Raw genomic sequence first — 27,082 nt, 5'->3', positions numbered from 1 at the left:
GCCAGAGGAGCGTTCCAGCCCTCTTCAACTGGCTAGACCCAAGCAATGGGAGACTGGATGCTCCATCAACTCGCAGCTATTAATTAGCACACGGATTTCATACCGGTGCTCTGTCCTACTCCTCAGTTCAGTTCCCTGAGCTTTTCACTACATAACCTACATCCCAAATACGTGCAGGTACTCAAGACAGTGTTAGAGCCAAAACCAAGGTGAGCAAAACTCCACCCTGAAGGAAAAGGGTTCCTGCTGTAGAAGTGGGAACATGCAGACCGAGATCAGAATCTCTGGATGCAGACACCGGATGAAACAAATTTCCAGGTCAGCATCAGGAAATGCCCTGGTTAGTAAAATCCTGTTGTGAGACAGATTCACTTGTCTTCACAGATTTTCTGCTGCTGGAGAAAGCTCTGGGCAGCAGGCACCACCACCAAGGGACAACCATCTTCTGATACCCTCTCGTGTCCGAATCAGGTCCCGGAGCTGGGGCAGGGACCAGGTTTCCTCCTCCAGGTAAGCATCCTGTGCTCCAGCAAAGCCCAATCCACACCCTGCAGTCTTAAAACCAGGCCTATGTGTGTCACACAATGTATGGCCAGGTAAGTACCTGGTCACGTAACAGAGGGGACACTTGAGGGGTGTAGGATGAGGCCACCCTGGGGCTTGTGGCTCTCAATCACCCAAGAAGTTGTGGCAACCCTGGTCTAAGAGTCAGAAAACCTCCCGGTAATCTCAGTCCCAAGTTTTTGGATTGGAGGGTGACTCTGGAGGCAATCCCGATGTGGGATGGAGTTTTAATCAACTGTTTTGAGTCTTACTTTGTTCTCCGTAGCCAGGACCACCAAGCAACAAGCTTCGACAGGAACCACTCCGCTCTCAGACAGTGAGCTTGAAGTAAGCGCTTTGGAGCTCTCCGCACAGAGACTCTGGCTTGGGGAGATCCCAGGGTCCTGAGCTGAGAAAGAGGAGAAGTCATGATGGAAAGGCTGAGGCAGGGAGAGAACAGCAAGGAGTCTTTGCACGGCAAGCTGTCCTCTGAGCAGGCGACTTGTGGGGAGAGCAGAGGATCCCACAGCCAGGAGAAAATGCCCTGGAGGAGGGAACTCTCAGAAGCCCAGGAACTCTACCTGAACGCTGCCCAGGGACAAAGTCTCTGAATGGAAAGCCTGTAATTTAGAGCTGGTTTCTGACAACTCTGTAAATCACTGGCTTCATTTCCATGGCTTAGTCAGTCTCAGAAATCCATCAGCAGAATTACAGTCTTCTAAGTCACTTACTCATTTATTCTATAGACTGTCCTTTGTTGTCACGGGGTTTATAATCTGGTAAATCTCTGTCATTACATCTTCTAAGTAGCTCAGTGTTCCCCAAACACTCCAGCCCAAAACCACGCAGGTTTGACACACGGCAGAGCTGCTGGGGACAGACTCGAGGCCCTCTCCAGGTATTATAAGAAGTGAGGTGTGTCAGAAGCGGTAGGTATCACCCTGGTTATTCAACATGGGCACTTAGACATCGAACTTCATGGCAAAATCCTCCCAGCAACCTGTACAAGGGCTGCAAAGAGCAGGGCAGGTCCAACACGCATGGGGACCAGGCTGGAGGAGCTGCCTCTAGCTGCTCTCCTTGCTTTTCCTCTTTGCTGACATCCACAGAGGACCCCACAGACTGGAGCAGGATGGGCAATGCAGAATAAAACTGTTACGTTTTCCTGCGAGTCAGTAAATGATAGCTCTCAGCTGGGGGTTGGCAGTTGCCAGAGGACAGGCTGCGGGGGGAATTTCTAAGCTGCGCATGAACTTGCACTTCATCTCCAGACTCAACCCAGCCCAGCTCCAGAATCCTTCACCTCTCCCAGTGTGCTCACTCCTCTGCGAGTCACAGCACCCTCAGAAGACACATATATCCCCAGTCCTTCCTCCACCCCCGCCAGAAAAGGATGGATTAAAATAACATGAGGCAGGAGACAAGATATGAGGGAGAAATCCTTCCCTGTGAGGGCGGCGAGGCGCCGGCACGGGCTGCCCAGAGCAGCTGTGGGTGCCCCAGCCCTGGCAGTGCCCAAGGCCAGGCTGGACGGGGCTGGGAGCCACCGGGGCTGGGGGAAGGGGGCCCTGCGCGTGGCAGGGGGGCTGTAATTAGATAATCTTTAACGTCCCTTCCAACCTAAACCGTTCTAGGATTCCGTGAAGGACACCAATAGTTTTGGTCTGTGCTCACCCAGTGTTGCCTGTGTCCTGTTTCTGGTCAGGCCAGCTGCCGTCCCACACATGGGCAATACCGGCTGCTGTGGGCTTCTGCCCCACAACCCCAAAACACACGGCAAACCCCAACCACAAGGCTACAGCCTGCCCGTGCCGGCCACAACCTACCTGTTTTCAGCACAACCAAATGAGAGGAGTCATCTCGGATGTAGGAAACAGATGCGATGTCATGGATGGGGACCCTGAGGATGAGATCTTCTCCATCCCTCCACACCAGCTTGATGTTGTAGGCAGAGAGACTGATGACAGCATCGTGTTCTTGGGTCAGCTGCCCTGGGAGCTGGTGTGCTCTCTAAAATAAACATATTTACACTGATTTAATGAATTATTTTCCCTTTCATAACCGTCTGGTAACGGGCTTCCCTCCCACATTTGTAACACCAGGATGGAGGGCACCAGTTAGACCAGGAACAAGCTCCGAGGAAGCTCCATAAACATCTTTTTTTCCCATGCTGGATGTTAGAGAAAGAGTACGCAGAGCAGGTCATTCAACACGCTGAGCACTCACCTTTGCATTATCGATCAAATGTAGGATTTCCGTGCGGCTCGAGGGATTCAGGTACCCCGGGATGGATGTGAGTTGACCTAAATACTGGAAAAGAAGAACCAAACCGTTAACAGCATGTGCATGCTAAGCACGCCCCTGAACACACCAGCTACTGCAAGAAAGATGCCATCAGCGCAGAGCAAAGGCATAGTGGCCCAAGACCCTATTTAGAGGCTGCTAAATGCACCTATATATGGAAGATCTCTCATGCCTTTATACAAGCCCCAGCCATGCAGGTGTTACCTTCACTTCTTTCTCGATGTAGTCATTCAGCAGCACATCTGGTTCAACGCGGTCAGGCAGGGACACCACCACCGTATGCAGAGGCCGTCTCTCCGTAACCTTCTCCTGGGCTTTTTTATCCCGACCTTTTTCGCCCTTTAGGAAGACTCGTTTGAAAGGAGACACTATTCCAGGCTGAGGAGGGAAAGGGAAACACCAGGGCATTGAGGTCAGGGGTGAGAGAGAGAGTTTCTGTGCCAAAAAGGGGGGGAACCAGCAGCACCCACTGCCCAGTGCTCCTCCAGCCCATACATCTGTCCTTGCAGCCTGGTTTTACCAGCCCCAACCACCCCATGGACAGGCTGGTTTCAGAGCTATGAATCCATGAGTGCATGATCTTCCACTGAAAATCCCTTTCCTGCAACATGCTGGGAAAGACCGCAAGTGTTGATAAGCGCCTGCTACCAAAATGGGACGTTCTTCCCCCAAAGTCACAATGCCCAACCTTTCAGTTAAGGATAAATACAAATATATATACAGACCAAGAGCTGTAAGAGTGAGCAAGCCATGGCCACATGCAAAACTGGCAGGAGGAATCCTCACCTCAGCGCAATTTTATATTTCGTCTAAGCATTTGCTGCGAGCAACTTGATGAAGGATTGCAAAAGGAAATGCAAGAGAAGCTGCAAACTTGTCTGAGGTCTCTGGGGAGACCCACAAACAGAAGTAAACACCCCAGGAGACAGCCTCCCCTGGGAAAAAAAGGTCTGTGCAGTTCCCAAACCATTAAGCGCTGGGTTTGGAAAAACACTGGAGCCAACGCAAGTCCAGCTGGTGGCAGCGTGCACCCACAGACTCCCAGCTACAGAGGGAGCATCACCGCCGTCCTACCTCGGCGCTGGGTGGACAGCCCAGGGACGCTGCACACCCAGGGACTGTCACCAAACTGTAGTAGATCCCCACTGAGCTCTGCACCAGCCTGCCCGACGGCTAAACGACTGGCAGCGTGGGCAGACTTCTCCAATTCCAAGTTTACCAGCTCAAATGGATGCTTTGAAGCAGCCAGATCCAAGGCTCTGCACCCACAGCAGTGTTGAATGCCCACTGCGTGGTGTGGAGCAGGAAGGCAGAGCTCCTTGGTGGCCTCGCTGGCTGCCCAGCCACCACCAACACTCAGCTCCAGCTGCCCAGCCCCATGGCAGTGATGCTCTCTGCTTCCCACCCCTCTGGGCAACCATGCTTTGGCTTTGTTGATTCTCACCGGCAAGAAAAAGGACTGTACAATCTGCAGAGGCAGAAAAGAGGTTTTGAAAGGCAAATTAATTAAATATAAACCAAGAGCTCCTGCTCAGAAAAGCGTGGAGTACTTTGCAACCTCAAAGAGCAGCAGCCTGCAGCAAATTGAGCTCATCTCTTGCAGCCGCCCACTGCAGGACCTTGCCTGGGAAACCACTGTCAAGAACTGCTGCAGACCCTTCTCTTGAACTGCTTGAGACTTGCTATGGGACATCATATTTGGTGGAGGAGTGCCATCACCGCGTCACCTACTCCCAGCAGTGTCCCTCCCTGCACAGCAGCTGATGCACTGTGCTCAGGAGCACGCGTGGGACCTGCTCCCATCAGGCAGCTTCAGCCTCTCCTGTTGGCTTTTCTTAATGTAGATGAGCATGAAAGATCTACAGGAACAGGGCAGACCAACAGAATTTGAAACCATTGGACTAGGATGGGAAAGTGGGATGGAAAAGCTCCTGGTTGGTTTACCGGCTCCCCGAGTGAGCCAGGCACTACAAGGACGTTGGGGACAGGCTGGCCCTGAAAAAGCGTCCCTTGGACCAGGGAGATAAAAATAGAGAGAATTTATAGGACAAAAGGGATCGAAAACACAGCTATATGATGCTGACCTCGTGAAACAGCTCTGCCTTTAGAGCAGCAGGACCAGCACCGTCAAGCACCACAGATTTCATCCCTCTTTTCTGTCAGGCTCCTGAAATGGAGCATCAACCCAGCTGGCTCCTGCCGAGGGGCTGGGACTGCTCCTGGCTCCAGAAAGAAAATCCTCAACACAACAGGTCTGTTTGCCAAGACCAGAGCATGGGGCTCGACCCCAGCTCTGCCCCCCCCCAGCTACAAGGGTATCCAACCCCAAACCTCAGCTGCTGGTGCATGAAGACCTCATTCCCTCAGCCTCCTTTAGGAATCAAGAGCAGAGTGATGCAGAAACCTGCCGCCGGAGTCAGGGCTGTACCACAACAGTCCCCCAGACGCTTCCCCCTCTACCAGCCACGGTCCGGCAGCTCCAGCTCCGTTCACGTCTCTGTGTCAAGGCTGCCGGATCCAGCCCAATCCACATGGAGCAAACCAGAAAGAAGTCTCGCTTTTCCCTTGAGGATGCAGGCAGCCTCCATAGGGCTGGGAGAATGCTGTGACAGGACCATCATTTCTCCTTGAAGGAGGATTTGGGAGCCCAAATCCATGGCGGAAGCCTCACCCAGCGTGATGCAATGTGGAGCAACAGCTTCTCCATTTCTGGGAGCCCATATAAAACCAGCACCTACCTCGTTCTCCATCAAAGTACCCAGCCACAGAGAGCAAAACCAAACCGTGCCAGCACAGAGCCTTTGGTGGCTCACCAGCAGCACCTCCCGAGGGGAGAGAGGCTGCTACCCTCGTCTCAGGGGCTTCCAAAGCTCGCCACCCGTCCCAAAGGACTGGCAAACGCATGAGCTTTCAGTTGCCTGCCGGCTCGTGGCCAGGAAGTGCAATAACCGCAGTTTCCTTCTGTTACACGCAGCAACAGCGACAAAATAAAGTTGTTAGTTGCGAGGTTTATCAGCAACGGGGCCCGGCACAAGGCAAGGTGAGGCACAGAAACCTGTTTTTCAAAGCTCAATCCCATTCCTGGCTCCCAGCCATGCTGTCCCACCTCCTGCACCCCTAAACCCCAACATCCTTTGCCGCTACAGCCTGGACTTGCACTGGGATGGAGATATCCCCAGCCCACAGGGATTTTTAACCCTCGTTTCTCCTCTGAGTTTCAGAGCTATTTTGTTCTCTGACATCTATTGAGACCAAGGGCTGTAAAGCTTTTTCAGGACCTGAATTTTGAGTCCTTAAGTTTCACCTGTGAGAAGCAAAGCTTGGAAATGAGGTTAAGAGCTCCCTGCTGGAACCAAGGCCTCCCAGAAGACCCTTTGGGAGAGTGCAAAGTGTTCAAGTGAGTCTTGTTGGTTTGAGCCCAAGAGTCAGGCTCAGAGGATTAGTGAAAACAAGGTGCTAATTTCACAGATAAGGCAGAGGCTGGTCATTTCCCTGGTGATATCCACTCATTGAGCAGAGGCGTTGAGGAGGTTGGTTGGAAACACAGCACCTGAAGACCCGCCAGGAGCCAGTCACCTGGCACTTGCATCAAGCAGACTCCCATCTTAGACACAAGCAAATCCCACCAGCACGCTGCCTAGTTAGTAGGTCAAGGAAGAGAAGGATCCCATCTCTCCTTAAAATCCATAAAATAAAAGTTTGTTTTTCTTTTTTCCCCCACTCCTTGCCCATAACTACAATCCCTGAAGGTGATCTCCCAGCCCACCTCCCTGCGGTCTCTCTCCAGTCTGGAGCCATCTGCACCAGGACAGCCTGGGCTGTAAAAGCCACTGGGATGGGGAGCGGGGCTCCGCCAAAACAACAGCTTGTCTGGGAAGGGCAGGTCCCCCGTGCCAGGGCACTGGCCAGGCACTAGCAGCACAGCGCAGGCAAGAGCTGCCAGGAGCTCGTTCCCACATGGTTTGCTTCTCAAACACATTTATGTCTTGAAGTCAGGAGAAAGCAGCAGGAAAGGGGTTACATGAACACCTTGTGCCAGCTGGGACTTGGCATTTCATGGACAGAGGCAGCTCCTGGCAGAGGATGGGCCAGTGTGGTCATCCCTCAGGGTTTCCTGCTGCAGTCAGCTCTAAAATTCAGGAGGAAAACAGTAGTTTCATCCATTTAATGAGGCACTTAAGACTTGACTAATTGAGAGAGTGTCTCACTGCTGAGTTTAGCCCACCAGGCCAAACCAACAGGGAAAGGCATGCCAGTGGGCAGGGGAAGGGGCTCTATGAAGAACAGCAGATGGGCTTTGGCTGGATTTTTTTTTTGGGAGACCCAGCTCACCTGATCTACATTCATATATGTTTGAACAAAGAATGCTGGTGAGAAACTGCGGCGGAGCATGCCACACCAGTGTCCCCCCAAAACCCACAAGGGCCAGGGCACATGTCTCTAGTGAGTGCCAGGGCCTGGCTGCCACCAGGTTCCAGGGACACTCCTGGCCATGGCGAGCCCTTCCTTGGATTTGGTAGCCCAGGTAAAAGAGGTTGCCTTGGCCAAGCTACCTGCTAATGCTCCAGGGGCTGAAAATTCAATGGAAATAAGACAAACTCTCACGAAAAAGCCCAGGAGACCAGACTTAGCCTGGGGCTAAGCCCCCCAGCCTAGATGGGACACACCCATGAGCTGCCAGGAGAGAGATGGAGACACAGCACAGTCCAGAGAACCTCTCACCATCCCAAGCTTGCATCTGTGTCAGTGTGATTCAGCTCTCCGACACCATTTCTCCTGTCTGAGGCCAACAAAACATGTAACGGGTTTCACCAACTCCACCAGCTACATTAGGACCTGCCTGCAATTCCCTACCTCTCTCTGGCACCGGAGACTAGCCACTGCTGAGGTGTGAGGCAGAGATGACAGAGGCAGCTCCCTGCAAGGGCTGGCACTGCTCCTGGCAGCAGAATAGGCCCAGGGAGGTTGTTAAGCCAGTTAGTACTCAGGGAAGACAGTCTGACCCACCATCAGACCTTCAAGACACTGAGCAGGAAGCTCCATGCCCTCCTCTCCCTGAAAGCTCTCAAGGTGACCAGGGGCGTGAGGAGTTAAATCAAAGGAGTTTGCGACCTCATTAATATGCCAGTAAAGCTCTCTGCGCTCCCCCAGCATCTCACAACATGGAGACTTCAAAAAACACTTTATTTGGTGCCCCAAATAAGCAGCCCCCACCTCAGGCAGCAAGACAGGGGCTCTCTCGACGTAGAGCACAGCAGTCCCCAGTCCTGTTAGAGGTAGGATGACCGATGACGTGCACCTTCCCCCTGCTGCTGGGAAAAAAAATCAGTCATCTAGATCAGCAGCAGCACCCACTTCATCAGTTTGCTCACCCATCCCATGCTCCCCTGCAGCCCCTAGCCAGCTCTGTCCCCAGCCTCTGGAAATCCCAAGAAAGCCATTTTTGGGAAAAGAGAGGATTTAAGTTTCATCTAGATCATTATTACTCCAGCTGGAGCATTGGGAGTTTTTAGAAAATTTCTTGTGCTGCTTTCACTCAAAGCCTGGCTGCTTGTACCAGTCTAAAAATCACTGAGGTCATGGACAGCTTCTTTAAATACATTCAACACTTTGAACTGAACACAAAGAACAAGCATCCCACTTACTAGGAAACAGCTTCTTAATCCCCTTGCATGGATTATCTCGAATGCAAGTTTGTAAGGCTAATTCTCCCCCAGCACGTCTGCATCATGGAGTTTAAGGGAACCCAAGCTCTTAAAGGCCACCCATTGCTGCTGCTGGCCAGTATGCTCTATGTCCCCAGGGACAGCCTGCACCTCCAATCCAGTTATCCTGCTCCTAAAGGGACACGCTCACCTGGGTAAGGGCAGCACGCTCTCCTAGAGAGCTGCTGGCAGCGCCCCAGGACCAGGCTATGCTCCTGGGCAGATGGGAAAGCCAACCTCAAGCATATTGATGATGCGAAGGCTCAGCAGAGGAAGTATCTGCACAAAGGGAGCACGTGGTATGGCAGCAGGTGAAATAATTAACTAAGCCCAAAGGGGCTCTGGGTCAGCTTACTGTTAGCAGAGGAAACTAAGAAAAGGACTACAGTGGTGCATGTGGAAGGACAAAAAGTCACAGGGAGGTGCCTGTAATAATAAAAATTGAAACCAAGCAAGAAAAACCACATTCAGGGTGTTTAGAGAAGGCCTGGCTGTTAAGAAAAACTCCAGCCAGCCTCCAGCATGGCAATGCCAGAGAAACACGGGCTCTACGGGTTCGGCATCGCCTGGGCACAGCTGGAGCCCAGGCCAGGCTCTGCAGCGCTGGCCGCTGTGTTCTGCGAGCAGAGGGTAATGAGGACCTGTGTGAATTCTGACCTGGGAAAGCCAGACACATGATGAGTACATACTCTGTATCCTCAAAGTAAAGCTGCAAGTGCACAGCCCTGCCAAAAGAAGGGTTTATTACTTATATTTCTTTGCTCCACAGATAAGTGCTCCACAACACAAGCAGGGCTAGGGGTCTTGGGTTTTTTCTCCCAGGAAACCCAGGCAGAAAATAGCCTGGGTTTACCCCAACCTTCGCATTTGCTGTTCTGTCACACCACCTCAGCACAAACACAAGCACCCAACACAAAGCTGCAAACTACCACAGGTACATCCTGATGAAGCAGAGATTTAGCTCCAAATGACTTCCTATTCCTCAGCCTGTTGGCAGAGGGAAGCCGTAACAGCCTTGTTTTTCTCTGCCTGACCAAGGTGGGTCCCCATCCAGGTGGTGAAACACTCAGCAGCTCCCTCCAGCCCGGTGCAAAGCCTCTCAGACAATAGACCACCAGCTCTCCTCATGACCTGGCAGTGATGGAATTACAGCACCAGCTGCTAAAGAAACATCTTAAATCCCAGCAAATGCCCTGCTGCCTCAGGAACAGGCTGCAGACCTTGCACAGCCCGTAACTGCCAGATTTCCTCACCCTTCCAACGTCAACATCCGGGTCTGTATGGCAGCATTGTGCACCTACAGGCACAGAGGCTTGGCCAGGAGCACTCGGGGGAAGCAGAGGGCCAGGACCATGTCCAGTCAGGCTTTGGGCATCTCCAAGGATGGAGAACCTGTGAACTGTGGGGCATCTCATCCAGTGTTTGACCATCATCACATTAAAGAAGGTTTATTATGCTTGAATACAAGTCCCTGTGTTTCAGTTTGTGCCTGTTGCCTCTTATTCTGACACTGCAAAGAGCCCAGATCCTCCTTCCTTTCTTCACTCCCCCTATGAGGTGTTTATATACTTTAATAAAATCCCCTCAAGCCTCCTCTCCTCCAGGCTGAGCAGTCCTAGCTCTCAGCCTTTCCTCATACAAGAGATGCCTTAAGCCCTTCACCATCTGCTGAACATGCTCCAGTATACCCCAGTCTCTTGTACCAGGAGCCTAGTGCTCCAGGGGATCACCTCTTGCCCCCAGAGGAGCCCAGGAGGCTGGTGGCCAGCCCTGCCATGAGGACATGTTGCTGGCTCACCCTGGAGCCTACCAAGATCTTTTCTGGTCCTCAACCAAGTACTGGGAGCAGCTACCGATGTTCAGGTAGATGTGACCTTTTCCAGATCATCCCGTCCTTGTAATTAGGTTTATTTTGACTTTGCCAGTACTCAAGCTCTTCCCCAAAGCAGCCAGTTACGTATGTGAACTCCTGTGCTTGCTACACAGAGGACCGAGCTGCTCAGGAGGCTGCCTTAGATGTTTGGCTTTTAGATGGCAGTCAGAGCGCAAGCCAGAATTCACGCTCTACAAGCAGCTCAGCGATGCACACAGCAAAGCCAAGCAGTTTTACCGTTGTTTTGACCAGCAACAGCATCCAGCCTGCTGCCAGCAGCCACAGCCCTGAGCAAGAGCAGGGCCCTCTACACGCTTAACTCCACTGAGATGGTTTCATAGCAGAACATTTGGTGCAGACATGCACAGTAGGAAAGCAGCTTTCAATAAGATGGGCTGGTGCCCAGGACCCCCAAATGCACCATTCAGATCCCACCACTGCAAGGAAAAATACACCGAGAGCTCAGCAGCTCCACAGGAGCCACAGAGCCAGCTTGGGAACCCCCTCAAAGCTCCATGGGGTTCTGGACTCAAGATCACCCACGGGACACATTCCTGTTACATGCCCCTTGCTGCTTCCTCCTCATCCCACTGCCAGGTTCAGAGCATCAATGCCACAGCACACCAGCTGGCAACATCTTCCCACAGCCCTTTTATTCTACCTTCCTCCCATTTTTGTCAACAGGAAGCATTTGACGGAGTAGTAAACTGGCACTGGGGGACTGATTTGCACAGGAGGTGCAGAAAGATGAGGATGTGTCGGCATTCACTTTGAGAAACTCCAGACAGGGTATCTCTGGGTTCAATGCTGAACTTGGCACAACAACAGTGCTGCAGAAGAGCTGCTCTCCTCCCCACAAAGATATCTGGATGCTAAAACACTAAATCAAACTATTATTCAAGAGATTCCTATATGAAGCTGCAAGCTAAGAACAGCTTCAGCTTTTTATCAGCTTTAGCTAAATGCTACAGCAAGGATTTCAGAGGGGGGTTCTGGATAATGATGCCAGGCACAGAGTCAAAAATTAATCAAGACCAAAGCTGCAGGCAAGGTGCCAAGACTATGCAGAGGAGGGTAGGCATTGCAGGGCTGGATACCACCCATCCTCCTGACCTTTGCTAGCTTCTGTCTCTCTGCAAAGCCACGGTCACAGCCACAGACCCTGCTCCCTCAGCACTGGGAGGATGCCGAAGCCAGATTTGCAACTCCAGCACCTGAACATAGCACAGAGGCACTGCAAACTGCCCTCGACTTTGTCTCATCGTGCTGAGTTCCACTGATGCTTGCCAGGATGAGACTGTTGGTGTAAAGGATCTTTGCAGCCCATCCACAGCGTCCCCCATCAGCAGCAGGCTGGCCAGAACAGCATTTCAAACTTCACCTGCATTAGTCCAGGTGCTTAGCCACAGCTTTGCATGTGGAGTGAGAAACAACGTACACAAGCGTCCTCTGGTGGCTTCCACAGTGGGCAGAGCACGCTCCATCTACAGGAGCATCATCCAGGCAGTGGAGTCTCCATTGCTGCTGCAGACTTCAGCCTCCTCATGGGTGAGATCTACCTGTGCCTGAACTAGACAGTTAAGCATAGGGAACATCTAAGCAAGGAGGATGCAAAGGATCACCTGGGGATCTGCAGCTTGACCTGCAGCTCTTACTACATCGTGCTGTGGAGTCTTCTTGGACAACTCTGTTCCTGTGTCTGGCAAAGCCAGCGACGTTCAGCTTTCCATCCGTTTCATGCAGCTTCTCCGGTGCAACACCTTACTGCAAGCTGACCGCCAGAAAGGGCAGTTGTAGCAGTGTCCCCTCCTCTCTCTGAGGAGCTAAACATCTGAGACCACAACCCAGCATGCTGGGCATCAGAAAAGGGATAAAACTCAATTCCTTTGATGCAGAGGCTACAGTCCTCTTGCAGCCTTGCCTGCAGAATGGATAAGGTGCAACTCTTGCTTTTTAGTGCCAGGTAAAAATAGCTTCATACCCACTAGGGCATGAAGGAGGGGCTCTCATTGAGGTCACTGTCCTTCCTCACCCCACCCTGCAGGCAGTTTTCCAGCTCCATTTGTGCCACATTAATCATCCACCCCCCTTCTAACTGCCACAGCTTTCCTCCAACCCAGCCAGCGCAAAGATCTTCTTGGAGATCACTTTGACCAGCTTGTAGGGAAGTCTCTGGAGGCGATCCTGCCACTCTGCCCAGCAGTTTTCTGGTGGGACAGCCCCTCACATAATTCCACAAGACCTGGCTTCACCTTCACTGGGCTAAGTTAAGGAACAAGGGGTTCCTGCTGGCCCCAGGACCTCTCACTCCTCCCCAGCTCCCAGCTGGCTGGTGTGGAGCTGACACTCACCAGTGTGGAATAAGTAAGAAATTTGTATTTCAGCCAGAAACGCTGCATTTGATTTCAAACACACACGTTATTAAATCTAAGTAATGTAGAAACACAATTCTGCTAAAAAGTGAGCTGGCGCCCACATCCATCTTAAAAAATCCCAAATAACATAGCAGCTCAAGACTAAGGACAACAGTTGCACAAAACCCACTTACAAAACAAGGCTCGGCTCCCAGTTTTCACATTTCAGACTGCCTTGCCAGCTAAGCCAGGCTCCAGACTCCCTGACAGGATTTTCCTCTACAGCAAGAGGAAAGGAATTTTCCCCAGCTATTTTTAGCAGAGCCTTGTTCCTCCTCCCAAAGAGATTCCTAACACCCGGCTCAGCCCTCCACCCAAGCTTTCATCTCTGGGCATGCAGCTGAGCCAGACTGAGCTGATACATCTGGAGCAAGAGGCTGGAGGCAGAGACATGCAGGAGGCTCGCCTTGACTCAGCTTAGCAGTTTGTAGTGGAACTTCCCAGCAAGCAGCTTCACACTGAATTCAAGAGGGAAGGGAAGGCATCACAGCCTCCGACTAAATCCTCATCCTCCTCTACGCGCAGTGCTTCCTTGGGCTTTACCCCAAGTCATTTCATATTGTGGTACAAGCAGCTCAGGATCTCATGAAATAACAGGTCACAGGCTTGATTTAACCTCTTGCCATGTCCCTTCCTGGTTTCAGGAATCCACACCTGCAGGACTGAACAGAATTTAAGCCCATCTTAGATTGTTAGGTGCGAATACTGCCATTAACACAGGACACTAGATCATTTCAGTTCACACATTAAGCCCCCTTCTACTCAATATTATTAACATCAGCTGCTTGCACAATAAATGTTTATTTATGCCAAGGAACGAACCTTTAGATCTAGTACCCTCTTTACAAGCAAGGTGCAGGGGAGCGATCCCCGATTTACCTGACACATTTTTATCCAAACCCAGATTAAGTTCCAAGTTAAATTTAAGCCCTGTGGGCAAGAGGCAAGAAGCCAATGACTTCTTGCTGGAGCAATCCAGACCTGGCATGTCCCCACTGCCTCTCCTCTGATTATGTTGATATGGAGGGGTGCTAGCGGTAGCAAACAGCCTTCTGCTGGTACCAGCAGCACCCACCAAACAGCTGGTCAGAGGAGGGTCTTCAAGGGGCACAGTGTCAGCACTGCCTAATGCCTTTCATCTCTAGCACTTAACTGATATTCGTGGGGCAAAAGGGTGGCAAGATCAGCTTATTTGCAGCCTTCATGGCCCCTGCAGCCCGCTTTGGAGGGAGAGTTACTGTTTTCCACAGTTTCCAGGGGGTCTTGCCAAAATTCAGAGATCAAAAAGGTGTCAGAGTGCAGAAACCAAGTGGAGTTGTAACACAAGAAAGCACTGGAGCTGCCTGGCCACAGGCAAGTCTGCTCATTTCTGTTACAGAACCATATTTTTCCATTTCTGGCTGGGAAACATGAGCTTACCAGCTTCCCTGAGTCCAGCTGATTCCTTGGGATGTGACATCTTCCCCCTCCCTGGAGGAGTACCAGCTCCTCAGGTGAGCCCAGAGGAGTGAGGTGAGGAGGAAAAATGAAGCTCACTTACACTGTTCTCCTTTCCCTATTTCCCGTGTTTAGCTACACATACTGCTGTTAACACTGGACACTAGATCAGTTCATGCATTAAACCCCCTCCTACTCAATAATTATGAACATAACTGCTTGCATGGTAAACATTTATTTATGCCAAGAAGTGAACCTTTAGATCTAGTATCCTATTTACAAGCAAGGTGCAGAGGAATAATCCCTGATTTGCCTGACAAGTTTCTATCCCAGGTATCCAAACTAAAGAATTTTGAACACACTCCTTTCAAATTTGAACATTTGCTTTACATCCCTAAGTTTTTTTTCTGTCCAAAACTAAACCTCCAGGGTCTTCTCCTTAAGTCCAGCTTCTAGAGTCACACTAAAGTTGAGCTGCATGCAAACAAACCCCCAAGGAGAAGGTTACCATATGTCCAGCTGCAAAGCCTCAAGGTTTTCCAGCATCAGAAACAGCTCCAGGAGGTCGCTCCCACCATCTCTGTGCTTCTCTCAGCTGTGCCAGCCCAACTGGTCACACAGCCAACGAGGTGGTGGAAGCAGCCAAGAGTAATGCAGCCATTTTAATTGGTGTATTAAACAGTGCTCAAAGAACAGAGTCCCCCTCCCCACCCCGCTCCCGAGCTCCCAGCCCTGCACAGGTCAACCTGAGGCAGAGCTGCGCACACCTGTCCCCAGCGAGCCTCTGCTCCGCAGCGTTCAGCACCAGCATTGTCCCAACTCCCACAAGCACCACACAGGTTTGTGGTTCACAGGCCCCCCCAGCGAGCTCAGCCAGAGCAGTGCTGTTACTCAGCCCTTCGCCCACGTGAAAGACTCTTGCAGAGATCCACCTGCATCAGTCAACACTTCAGTACAAGCACCCCTGAGATCACACATGTCATCCTACTTTCCAGTGCTCCCGGGAGCCTGCTGGCTGCAGGGATGATTTAAAGGAGCCCATTTGCCTCTGCAAGTCTTGGAAGCAGATGTGAGAGGCCACCCATGCCGGAGAGATCAATACCCCAGGTCCAGGAGGTGGATGGCCACCACAGGGAGATCAGGCAGCAGGGCACAGGCAAACAGACACCACCACAAGGCAGCCACAGATAAGGTGAAGTTCTGGCTTACTGGTGGTTTTCATCCGAGGTCTCTTCCCACTGGCAGACCACCCAAGATCCCAGTAAAGCCTATAGCTTTGGTTCCACAGACATGGAGGAAAGCACCCAAGATGGTTTTGGCCTAAAACCAGCATGCAGCCTTTTGGCATCTCCCACATACAGCCAAGGCAGTGGATTTGCCTTACAAGAGTTTGTGCACAGGTGAACACAAAAATTAGGTTTATGGGAAGACCGACATACAACAGCAGATGTCACCACCATCGGGGACACAAAGCTTTGAGAGCGAGGATCACAGGACTGACGTCACCAGGCAGGACAGTAAGGGCTGTATGGCTGCAAACAGCATCCACATCAACACACAGCCTGCAAAGGTCTTCCCTGAGCTACACTGGCAAAACACATGCATGTCCCAGCATCTAAAAGCAGGTAACCTATTTATCCCAAAGCTCAACGGTGTTTGACACAAACTTTACCCTTGCATAGTCTACAAAACCCACACCACTCTTGATTAACCAAAAGACCGCTGAACCTCAATGCAGTGCACAAAAGCACTTGAGAACACCAACCACTCCAAGGCCAAAGACCCAAGAGCTGGAGAAGGGAACGGCGCAGCAGCCACAGGAATGTCAAAGCTCCCCCATATCCAAGCTGGAGGCCCATCCTCCAGCACAGCCACTTTAGTTCCAGTTTTCAGCAGATTATTCCTATTCTTTGCATACTGAAAGAAGAAACATGAAACACCCAGACCTGCAATCATGTAGTTTATGGCTGGCTGCTGAGGATTGTTTCACAGGGAAATACCCTTTGCATTGACTTGGTGTAGACCACCTGACAGGTTTTTGTCTAGAAGATAAAGGATCTGGGGAGATTTCTGGTAGTAAGAAATAAGGCCTGGTTTGTTTTAGCCTGTTCTCTGAGATATGCTGCTATTCATTTTCATGAGTCCAAGGAGCCAAACCATCTGCATTAAGAACACTGTTTGCAGCTGATGGGCCTTCAAGCCCTTCTTTCCTTCTCAGGACACAGACTACACACAGCACTAGGGACACAAAGGGACTCTTTCCCATAAAAACAGAGGATGCAGAGTGACACCAGCTCCTTCAGGAGTCCTCAGAGGAAAGGTGATTGATGCTCCCACACAGCAAAAATCTCCTCTGCAGTCAGACACCACTAAAGAGAGTTTAGAAGGGCTGCTCACCCAGGTGTGGAAGCCAACGGACTGATGCTGCCAGCAGCCAGGGAGCCAGCTGCAGGAAGAGATCCCTGAGCTGCTTTTCCATACCAGAGCTGCTCAAGGAAACCCACAGAGGTGCTCAGTGTATCCTCTCCCTGCTTGGCTGCTGCCTTAAGCTGTGCAGCTAGAGGGTGGCGAGTTAATACCTGTGTATCTTCAGCAAAAGCTATCTAGAGACTGTTAATTTGGGCAGCCCACTCAAGAACAAGTTCTCCAGATCCCAGCTCAGGATATCCGTCCTTTTAGTCCTATTGAAGACATAGGGAATTCACAGTGTCCCTGGGGAGCCCCAGCACACCCCAAACCCAATACCACATGGAATCATGATTTACAACGCAGAGGAATAGAGGAGTCACATCGGGCAACCCTGGTTTGCATCAGCATAGCTCAGGGATGACTTTCCAAGATATTTTAAGACACCCTAAAACTATCTCCTCCTCCCAAAGCCAACCTCCTGTGCACAAAGACCTCTCAGCCAGTGTTTTCCATGAACAAAGCCAGCTGACTATGCAGTGGCACTGGTTTCCCTATTGTAATCGAGCACTAGTCCCAGGCAGGTCCTGCAAGGAACATCTCCTGAGATGACAGCCAGCTCCCCAAGGGCAGAGCTGCTCCCCTAAGTCAGCACTGTTCCAGCTTCAAGGGCAACTCCAGCTTTATTGAAAGTCTTCCAAAAAGCAGCTCGCAGCCTGTCTGGACCCACACAGCCAGGCACTCCCGTCAGAGCCAAGGCAGACTGCTCGTCTCCCTTGGATGGAAGCAAGCATTGTTCTGACAGGTTGCATTTTTTTCAGCAGTAAACAACAAAAAGCTTTTACCCACAGGGAGGCACCTCAGCCTTCCTTCTTTCATGCCAGAGACTGAAGACTTTGTGGCATCTTTGAGGAAGACTTGGCAAATGCAGCTTTTACTGGTTAAGTTCTTCCTTGTCTTCTTAATATGGACCAGCCCTTTCTGCCCAGCCAGACTACCCACACCACGCAGGGTGGCATACCCTGCCAAGCTTGACTGTATTTGAAGCCACTACACTGCAAGATAAATCACTTCTCAAAGCAGCACCGATTTTTAAAAGAGATATGGAATACAGTCCCCACACTAGCCCAGCCATCCCAGCATCTCCTGCAACACCCAGAGCAGGCTTATCTTCAGTCTGGCACCTTCCTCTCCACCAAAGCTTTTGGTCACCACACCACACTCATCCCACTACAGCTCCTGGCTTTACCAGCTCTGTCATCTTCTTTAATAGCAAAATCCACAGAAACGTGCCTATCAGACCCATCCCCAACAGCCCAGCACGCTGTCACACCCGGTGTGGGGTAGAGAAAAAGGATGAGACCTTACTCTTCAAGCAGCACCAAGCTGCCAGACCAGGTCAAGTCATCTCAGGTGACTACCGAGGCTGAAGGCTCAGAATTGCAACCAGGTCCTCAAGCTCCCCCTGTCTAGGGCTCCATTCAACCAGCACACCACACTTCCCAAGCTACACACCTACCAACACATACAAGAGCTTAAAAAAGGGGTCTCTGACAGTAGTGGGATTTCCTAGAGAAACACAAACCACATTTGTTGTGTTCAGCTCCTGACCTCCACCAGCAGCTACTGCCTGGCTTGTGCTACATGCTGGTGTCCCCCACCCTCAAACACCTCCTTCCAGCGCTAGGTCTCACCCCAGGCAGCCGCAGGTCTGCTTCCCTCAGCTCGCCACTGCTGCACCCAGGTCTTCACAACGCCTCAGCAGAAGACAAGTCTTTGGCGCTCTCCGTGCTGTGTACAAACCGATGTTGCCCTAAAGCCCTTCCTGCTCTGTGCAGGCAGCCCTGAGCTATGCTGATACCCTGACAATATTACTAATGAACCCCTCTAGCACAGTGCTAACGAGGCCTCAGCTTTTGATTCCTGCAAGAAAGGGATGTGGAGCCCTGAGCACTCCCACCCAAGAGCAACATGAGTAATCGGTGGTTGGAAAACACTCCTAAGGAGAGATCACAGGAAGCATGCTTTGGGAAGCGAGCCCCTAGGTCTACTGTAACAGTGGGGTCCCTTCAATCCCTGCCAGCAACATCAGAGAAATGTTGTTCAGTAATTACCCTCCCAGTGCAAGAAGGGGACTGGATCATCTCCTTCCAGCCCACTGCTGAGGTCCTTCAAGTCCTGCTCCTCCTCCGAAGACTCAGCGACAGGCACGACCCCACAGTCCCATTGGGATGGTGGGTCATGAAGGCAGCATCCCACCACTGCCAGCTCTTCACGTCAGCTCAGCCAGGCTCCAGAGATTTTCCACATTTTCTGCCTCTTGTGCACGCTGCTCTCAAAAAGAAGCTTCACACCTCAAATTAAACCAGGAAAGGTGGGCATTTCCTCTTTTCAATGAAAAAAATTACTTATTTTACTAAAGAAGGTTACAAAACAAAAGTGGGGAAGCACTGAAGTTCACTTAGCCCGCTGTCCATATCTAGTGGCATGAAGTGACTTTCCACATTGGTTTTTAGAGCTTACTATGTTTGCTTCAGTTAAGACAAATCTGCTTGGCAAACTTTTACTGCATCAGCACAGAAAGGGTTTGGTATTATGTGTCTGGCTAGGTAAACAGGAAAGTACTTTGGGAGACAGGGAAGCCTATTAAAATGCTGGTGACCAAATCTGCAGACAGAGACCAGCTCACTGAGGCTAAGCAAAGAACCTGAAGGACTTCACGGAAAACATAGCTGTTAAGTATCTCTACTGAACAGTACCAAAGTCAGTAAACCAGGATAAAGTAGAGCAGAATTTTATGCAAGTTAAACTAAATTTGCAGAGACATTTCAAGAAGTCTCTGATCTCTCTTTTAAAGACCTGGGCTTACCAGATATTCCCTGTGTCCTCACCGGGCCAGGCTCCCGTGCACGCCCCATGTGGATTTAGCTATCCACTGAGCACAGATACAGAAAGTGCTACTAAAACAAACTCCCAAAGCTGTTTTGAAATTAAGTAGACAGAAGCCATGTTGCAAGACAACAGCTCTCAGGGACATGAGCATACACTTCTGGAGGGTAGGTGACAAGGCAAGGGGGTAGTGCCCCAGCCCACCCTCTCCAGAGCTCATCGCCCTCTGATACAGCAGCATACCTGCACATGCAATGGCAAGAGCCAAGTTAGGAAGCAAAGCAAGCCAGCACAGACCAAAACTCATGAGGGTTTTTATGGTAAAAGAAAGCTTGACAGACTCAGTAGGGACCCACGCAGGCTGTAGGATGAGAAGCAGGGAGATGGAAGTGAGAAGCCAGAGCAAGAAGTCCTTGCCTGGCTCAGCTGCAGCTACCTGACCCAAAAATTCTCTGCAACTGCATCCGCTGCAGCTCCCCTCTGGAGAGGCAGCATGAATCAGCTGTCTCTGGCTGAGGTGAGGCAATACCTGAAGGATGCTGATGGTTCAGGCAGGACAAGGCTTCCCAACCTCTGGCACATGCATAAGACAGCAAGGTCCTGAGCTGGCTATGGGCAGAGTCCAACGCCTACAATTTCGCTCAGCCTGGCTCCTGACATTTCCTCTGTTAGGAGCCAACCGCTTGAGAATATTTATTTACTTAAAATTTTGCCAAGACTTTGAGAAACCAGCCATTTAGGGTTCCTTTTACCATCGGTATTCCTGCCCAGAGGAATTCAGTTGCAGAGGGGATAAGTACAAGCTCTCATTACGCAGAGCCCACAGGCAGGTCAAGCAGGCTCCGACCCTTAGGCTCTGCATACTCTGGTTTCAGCAATTAGCTTGGCAGTTCCATTGGTTTCCATAAATCATTTCACTGCTTCCCTGCCAAAGTTCATTTATTTCAGGGTTGTGGGGGGGGTTTTTGGTTTTGTTTTGTTTTTTTTTTTTTTTTTTAATTTACAGTGCTCTCTGTCCTGGGAATACCCGGGCCGACCCACCTGAGACAGCAGCTGCCTCCAGCCCACTCCAGGTCAGACCCTGACCTCCCATTTTGCCCAGTTCAACCACCCAGAACCAAGATCTGCGTTAAGGAAATCACACAAGCTCCCCTTACGCTACAGAGCATAATTAATCCCATTTATTTCATCCCCTAGTTCTGCTTTTACCTGCACTTAAGGCACTGTAAGACAGTGACATCAGGATGGCCAGGGCTGCTACAATAATTTTACAGAAGCTCATCTTCCCTTGGAAGTACCAATGGAACTGATGTGGTGAATTTCGGTTATCCTACCTTGCCCCTGGGGAAGCCTTAATGTGTTAAATGCAAGATTAAGACAGGAAGCAGCTGTAGTTTGAGATCAAGAATGTGAAATGAGTTAAAAAATCATGTGTCAGGCTCCCTGTGAAGTCCTTCACTAGTGTCTGTGCTGGTCCCATCAGCATGGAGTCACCCAGCTTCTGGAGAGGAGGAAAGGGCAGCCCCATGCTGTGCACCTCAGGCTGGAGAAATAAGCTGTTTATAAAGCAAAGTGCAGCGTTTGACTCCCGTTCTTTCATCTCCCATCAGAAACAGGTACACAAGCTCTACAACCAGACCACCCAAGTCCCTCATCTGAGTATCCTGATTAAAGTCCCATTTCTGGCTCACCCTGTTGAACGGTTCCAGAGCTCTGCCAGATTCACAGAGGGGATTTGCCAAGCCGCATGGACCGTGTCCGCAGCACATCTTGCAATGTTGTCTGCCTGTCATCGCCTCTCTAACAGCTGCCAGTGCCAAGCTGCTCACTGAGATCTACCTCCTCAGTCAGAAGCTTGTGCTTCCCTGCTGGAGGTGCTGCCTGGGACACAGGTACAGCATGGCATGGAAACACACAACAACCAGGTAGAATTCTCAGACTCGGAGGTGAGCATCATGAAGCTTCTTTGGAAAGAAGAAAGTGGAACAAAGTCACCCAAAACCTAATGATCAGAGGGCTGGACCCCCTCTGCTGTGCAGCCGGACTGGGAGCGCTGGGGCTGTTCAGCCCGGAGAAGGGAAGGCTCCTGGAGACCCTGGAGCACCTTCCAGCACCCAAAGGGGCCGGCGAGGAAGCTGGGGAGGGGCTTTTCCCAAGGGCCTGCAGCGCCAGGACAAGGGGGAACGGCTTTGTGCTGAGAGAGGGCAGATGGAGATCAGAGCTGAGGGAGAAATCCTTCCCTGTGAGGGCGGCGAGGCGCCGGCACGGGCTGCCCAGAGCAGCTGTGGGTGCCCCAGCCCTGGCAGTGCCCAAGGCCAGGCTGGACGGGGCTGGGAGCCACCGGGGCTGGGGGAAGGGGGCCCTGCGCATGGCAGGGGGCCTGGAACTAGATAATCTTTAACATCCCTTCCAACCCAAGCTGTTCTAGGATTCTGTGATAAGACAGACAGGGGCAGACATTTTAGCAGGGTTTGTAGTGACAGGACAAGGAATAACGGTTTTAAACTAAAAGAGGGTAGATCTAGAGTGGACATAAGGAAGAATTTTTATTTTTTTTTTTTATGATGAAGGTGGTAAGGCACTGGCACAGGCTGCCCAGAGCAGTGGTAGATGCCTCATCCCTGGAAACAATCAAGGTCAGGCTGGACAGGGCTCTGAGCAACTTGATCTAGTTGAAGATGTCCCTGCTCATGACAGGGGGTTGGACTAGATGGCATTTAAGTCCCTTCAAACCATTCTAGGATTCTAGCAGCAAGAGAAATTCAAATGGATGCTGAGTTAAGCATCAAATGCTCACCTTTGCCAGGTGTATTGGCTACAGAGAAGGTTGCTCCTGTTCTGCTCTATATTCATTGACTCTCAGCAATGCTTCGGTCACACAGAGCTGTCAGGATGCTTACTGCTACAAAGAGCATCTTGTTTCCACCTTAACTTTGGCTAGAAAATACCTGCACGGGTCACAGGACAAACCATTGGAGAAGCCATCAGTGGCTATCAGCAGCACTAGAACACAAGACCTCAGGCAGATGTGAATGCATTGGGCACCATGAACCACAGCTGCCATGGCAGTGTCAGCACCCAAACCTAAAACAGGCCAAGGAAAACTTTCCAGTTATCAGCCAGATGTGGCTTGGCTTCCAGCAAACTCCAGCTGAAACCCAGTCTGGCAACCGCTCCCCAGGTAGCGGCACACCTTCCTACAAAGCAGCATTTGCTGCTGTATTTTTAGCACCTACCATGGGCTGAGCTAAAGTGAGTCCTGAAGACCTTTGCTGAACACAGGGCTTGAGGCTTCTGAAGCTTCCCAGCAATGCCAACCCACCTGCATCCCCTGCAAGTGTGTTCTTACTACCTACAAGGATTTAGTGGCAGAGCATCATGAGGTACAAGGTTGCGCTTATTTTCATGTCTGGTCAGTATTAGGAGAGCACTTCACTGTGATCACTGAGAGCATGACAAGACCTGTGTCACCCCTCCTTACACACACACCCCCTGCCCAGCTCTGGAGCCACATTAAACTCTTTGGTTCTGCAGAGCACACTCTTCTGTGATTGACTTTTCCCAGCCCCCCCCCCCCCCGCAACTAAATCCTAGGGTGAAAGAATCAAAAGGCACTGAAGGGTGATACAGCTTTGTGAAAAGCAAAATAAATGGGGATTAAGCCTGTGCAAGAAGGAAAGGCTGTCCTCGGAGCAGTATGCCACAGGAGGCTGGAGAAAGGATTAGAGCTCTGCAGAAGAGCCACCACTGAGGAGTGAGTCATTAACCCTTTACTACGTCACTGCTTCAAGACTTGTCATCCTGGTGGTCCTACAGCAAGCCTGGGGGCTTCCTGGTTGCACCCCTGAAGAACCAGGCTCTGCAGCCTGCCATAGGTCCACAGAGATGAGCCTCAGACTGAAATACGTCCCACAGTGTCACAGCACTCTCCAAACTATAAAGCTGCAACAAGGTCTTGTACTGTCTCACACCATCACACTCTTCATACCAGTCCCTCTGCTGGCTTCGCCTCATCCAGGGCCCACTCACTCCTCACTGCTTCTTCCTCCTCTCTTCACTGACTGCCCAACCCCTTAACCAGCCACAGCTGCACCTTACCTACATCAACCAACCCGCCACCCCTGAAGCCAGCCCACAGCTGTATATTATCAATGCTAATTAACCCAGCTTCATTCCTCTACACCACAGGGCAGAGCTTTGTGTCTGCCAGCTCAGCCAGCCTGCTGAGTCCCCATGCAATGAGGCAGCCTGCTGGAAATACAGAAACTGCTCAAGTTCAAGGAGATGTGTGGGCTAGACAGATGCCATCTCATCCCGGAGCACTACTCTTGTGTGGCTTCAGGCTTTCACCAGCACAGAAACAGGCTGCACCTCTGAAACAGAAAACATTATCTGCTTTCTGGATGTTACACACAAAAAAGGAAGACAGATGCTCAAACGCAGAGTATTAGGTGTTGCTCTTCAAAACACAGCTAACGGGGGCTGTGGGGTCAGGGATACCTCACTGTTTTATTTGGGGCTGGAACCAGACTTGTCTTGGGTCAGGGCTTCCATCATGGCAAGTTTTATGGAGTACACTTTTGAAAGCTGGTATCATTACTTCAGCCAGCATCTTGTGTGAACAATGCAGTTTTAGGAAGCTTCAGCTTTGTCTGCCATTCTCTAACCAAACAGCAAAGCAAGTATTTACCCAATTACATGGTAGAGTTATTTTGTACCAAGCAAAACCCACAACAGCAAAACTATTTTGACACAGGCATGCAAACCCAGGAAAAATCTGGGTTACATTAAGCTCTGCTGCAGGACCTGTCCTTTCCCATGCTGGCCTCAGCAGCAAAGCAGCAGTTTGGTGTCCAGTGAAGGTTACTGAAGGCTGAACATCTGAAGTGGGACCATTAGCTTCCATGATTGTGAAGCCTTAACTGGAAATAAGCGACCCCTCTCATTCCCCAGCCCCAGGCCACAGCCATCGCTTGCCCTGGATGAGCTCCCCAAAGAGATGGTCCCACCAGCCTGACACCCTCATGCTGCTCCATCCTCAAAACCCATAGGGGCCACAACCAGGACATGCATGGAGGTGGAAAGCAGCAGGGGTAGACACACCTGGGTAGCAAGAAGCAGCAGCCAGGACATTCCCTCTGCCTCCCACCACCACCCAGGGGAAGATAATGCGTTTAAGCTGCATGTGAGCATCAACCATAGCTTTCAGAAGAGGCACCTCCCCAGCCTTGGAGGAGATGCCTCACTGCCCTGCTGGTGCTCTGTTTGGGCGAGTATTTCCATACATCCTTGCAGGTGAAGGCAAATACAAACCAAACACACCCCCAGGAGCTGTTGGGAGCCAGAGCATCCAATACAGGGCACCTGATTACACAGGCCACGGCCAGCTGGAAGGTGTTTCCTATAGCTGGAAGTCAGGATACTGCTGCAACTCTGAAGCAGAGCTTTGTCCTCCCCAGTGCCTCCCATCTCAGGGAACTCTCCTCCAGTCACCGCCGCTATTCATATCCTGGTGCCAGCTGGCACCGAGGAGGACACAAGGATGCACAGGAAAACTGAGGCGGAGCTGTTAGTTCCTGCCAAGGCAGAGCCACTCAGGGTCAGAGTCTGTCTTCATGGTGGGGTGGACATCACACCCCAGGAACCTGTCTGGAAAAGGGACACTACTGAGGTGGCAGCGTTAACTGAAAACATTATGCAAGGGTAGCACCAAGAAGAACAGAATATTTCAGGTTTTCTGAAGCCAAACAGCTGGGCAGAGGCAGAGCCTGAGCAGTACCCAGAGCAAGACAGACAACACACTGCCCACCTCACATACTCAGCAGACTCTCGCCTGCTTTCACCCAGGAAGGCACCACATTTCTTGGAATCACCACCCCAACACGAGGGTCTGATCTGCCCGTTGTATGGGGACAGGGGAAGACTGGGAAAGCCAGAAGGTGTTGAAGGTGGGGGTGACCACAGGCTCAAAGGAGCTGTGCAACTCTGACCAAGCCTCCTTCAGCCTGGACAAGCAGCAGGCCCAAGGAGATGCCACATGCAGACACCTGCAAATCAGCGTGGTGGGTGTATTTATATCACACTGATAGATATGACCTGCCCACTGCCTCTCCCAGTTCAAGTGGGGGGAAGTGCCACTATCCTGAGTGGGGTCAGCCCAAGGATGGAGACAGGCCGCTGCCCAACAGCACGCCATGGAGAACCTGCCACAGGACAGGGTGCAGAGCAGCTCGTGAACCTCAAAGGTCAGCTACAGACATGGCACAGGCTCAGTACATCCCCAATCTGATAAGGGAAGCAAACTGGGAAGACATCCCTGTTCCCAGCCACCGTGCCAGTGCCTGCTGATGGCCCTCACTGGTTTTAGGAACAGCCTCCCTCATCCTGAGGCTGACCACAGCCCCGACAGCAGACCCACTTATCTAGTGGCTGCCTAGAGGAAAGAGCTGTCCTGCTCCTACCACAGCATAAGCCTGACAGTGCAGGAAGCCAGGCAGGCAGAAGATGAGCCCTGGAGCGAGTGCCAAGGGCAAGACAAAGCAGGAGCTGGGGCAGAGGGAAATGGGGCTGCCCCTCCCAGCACCCTCACCACCACAGGCCACTGCCCTCAGCCACAAAAATGCCAGGCATCCTGTGTTCAACCAAGCTCAAGTGGCCTCTCAAGCTTCCAGTATCCCCATTTTGAGGACATGCACCATGTCTGAGACATTGTGCTTCCTCTCCAGCCCACCGAGGCCTGGAGCAGCAGCACACCATCATAGCCACATGACTGTTGTTGGGTAGGATGATCCCACCTCCCATGAATCCCAAGGTCACCTGGATATGACCAGTGCATTAAGAACAGCCCTGCCACAAAGCCCTCCCATAGCACCCTGGTCCTCAGGACAAGCTCCTCCTGAGGAAGCACCGTGAGGTGTGCTCCAAACCCACCTACACCCACAGCTGCTCATCTACAGCCGCTCTTGGCCATCCAGCCAGGAGGTGTAGACCTAACCAGGAGAGGGGCTGCTGAAGATGTTCTATGCCACAGCTGCCACCACCTCCAGCAGCTGAGGCCCCAGAGCAGGAAGAGGTCACCCACCACACAAGGGGAACTCCCCAACAGCATCCCAGACCCTAGGAGAGGTAGAAGCAAAGCTCCACACTGCAGAGCAACACCAACACGTTTTTTTTCCCCAGAGTCCTCCAGTCTCTCCTGACACCACAGGTCCTCACTTTGCTCCAGACAAGGTAGAAGGTCTCCAAAAAGGGCACCAACGAGACTGAAAAACCCCACATCCTATATGGAGACAGACTCACACTGGACTTCAGCTGGGCAAGTCTCAGCTTTCACAGGCCTCGCTCAAGAAGCACAATTAAGCTTAGTTTAAGTAATTTTTAAAATTCCTCCTTGCTGCAAGTTGGACAAGTACAGCTGTGTGGCACCATGAGGTCCACCAGAACCATCCAAACTTTCAGGCCAAGATTCAGCAGCAGCAAGAGGAAGACGCCACCACCCAGAGTGGGCCACG

The 27,082-nt window shown here is 51.4% G+C and overlaps 1 protein-coding gene across 2 annotated transcripts in view; it reads right to left on the bottom strand.

Moving 5' to 3' along the window:
• CCM2 (CCM2 scaffold protein) overlaps positions 1-27,082 on the bottom strand; it is a 38,840-nt gene that overhangs the window by 5,915 nt on the left and 5,843 nt on the right. The window contains exons 1-5 of one of the 2 annotated variants that reach the window (XM_037385459.1): positions 5,586-5,795; positions 3,052-3,225; positions 2,770-2,853; positions 2,370-2,553; positions 816-952 (exon numbers count right to left, since the gene is read on the bottom strand). In XM_037385459.1, the coding sequence (XP_037241356.1) occupies positions 816-952; positions 2,370-2,553; positions 2,770-2,853; positions 3,052-3,225; positions 5,586-5,597 (591 nt within the window). In that variant the 5' untranslated portion in view covers positions 5,598-5,795. Of the gene's footprint in view, positions 1-815; positions 953-2,369; positions 2,554-2,769; positions 2,854-3,051; positions 3,226-5,585; positions 5,796-27,082 lie in introns of those variants that run through there. The other variant, XM_037385458.1, reaches the window with a different exon arrangement.

The sequence above is a fragment of the Falco rusticolus genome, chromosome 4, assembly GCF_015220075.1.
Source record: "Falco rusticolus isolate bFalRus1 chromosome 4, bFalRus1.pri, whole genome shotgun sequence".
NCBI classification, from domain to species: domain Eukaryota; kingdom Metazoa; phylum Chordata; class Aves; order Falconiformes; family Falconidae; genus Falco; species Falco rusticolus.
Note: the sequence above shows the minus strand (reverse complement) of the source record. Positions and strands in the feature narration are given on the sequence as shown.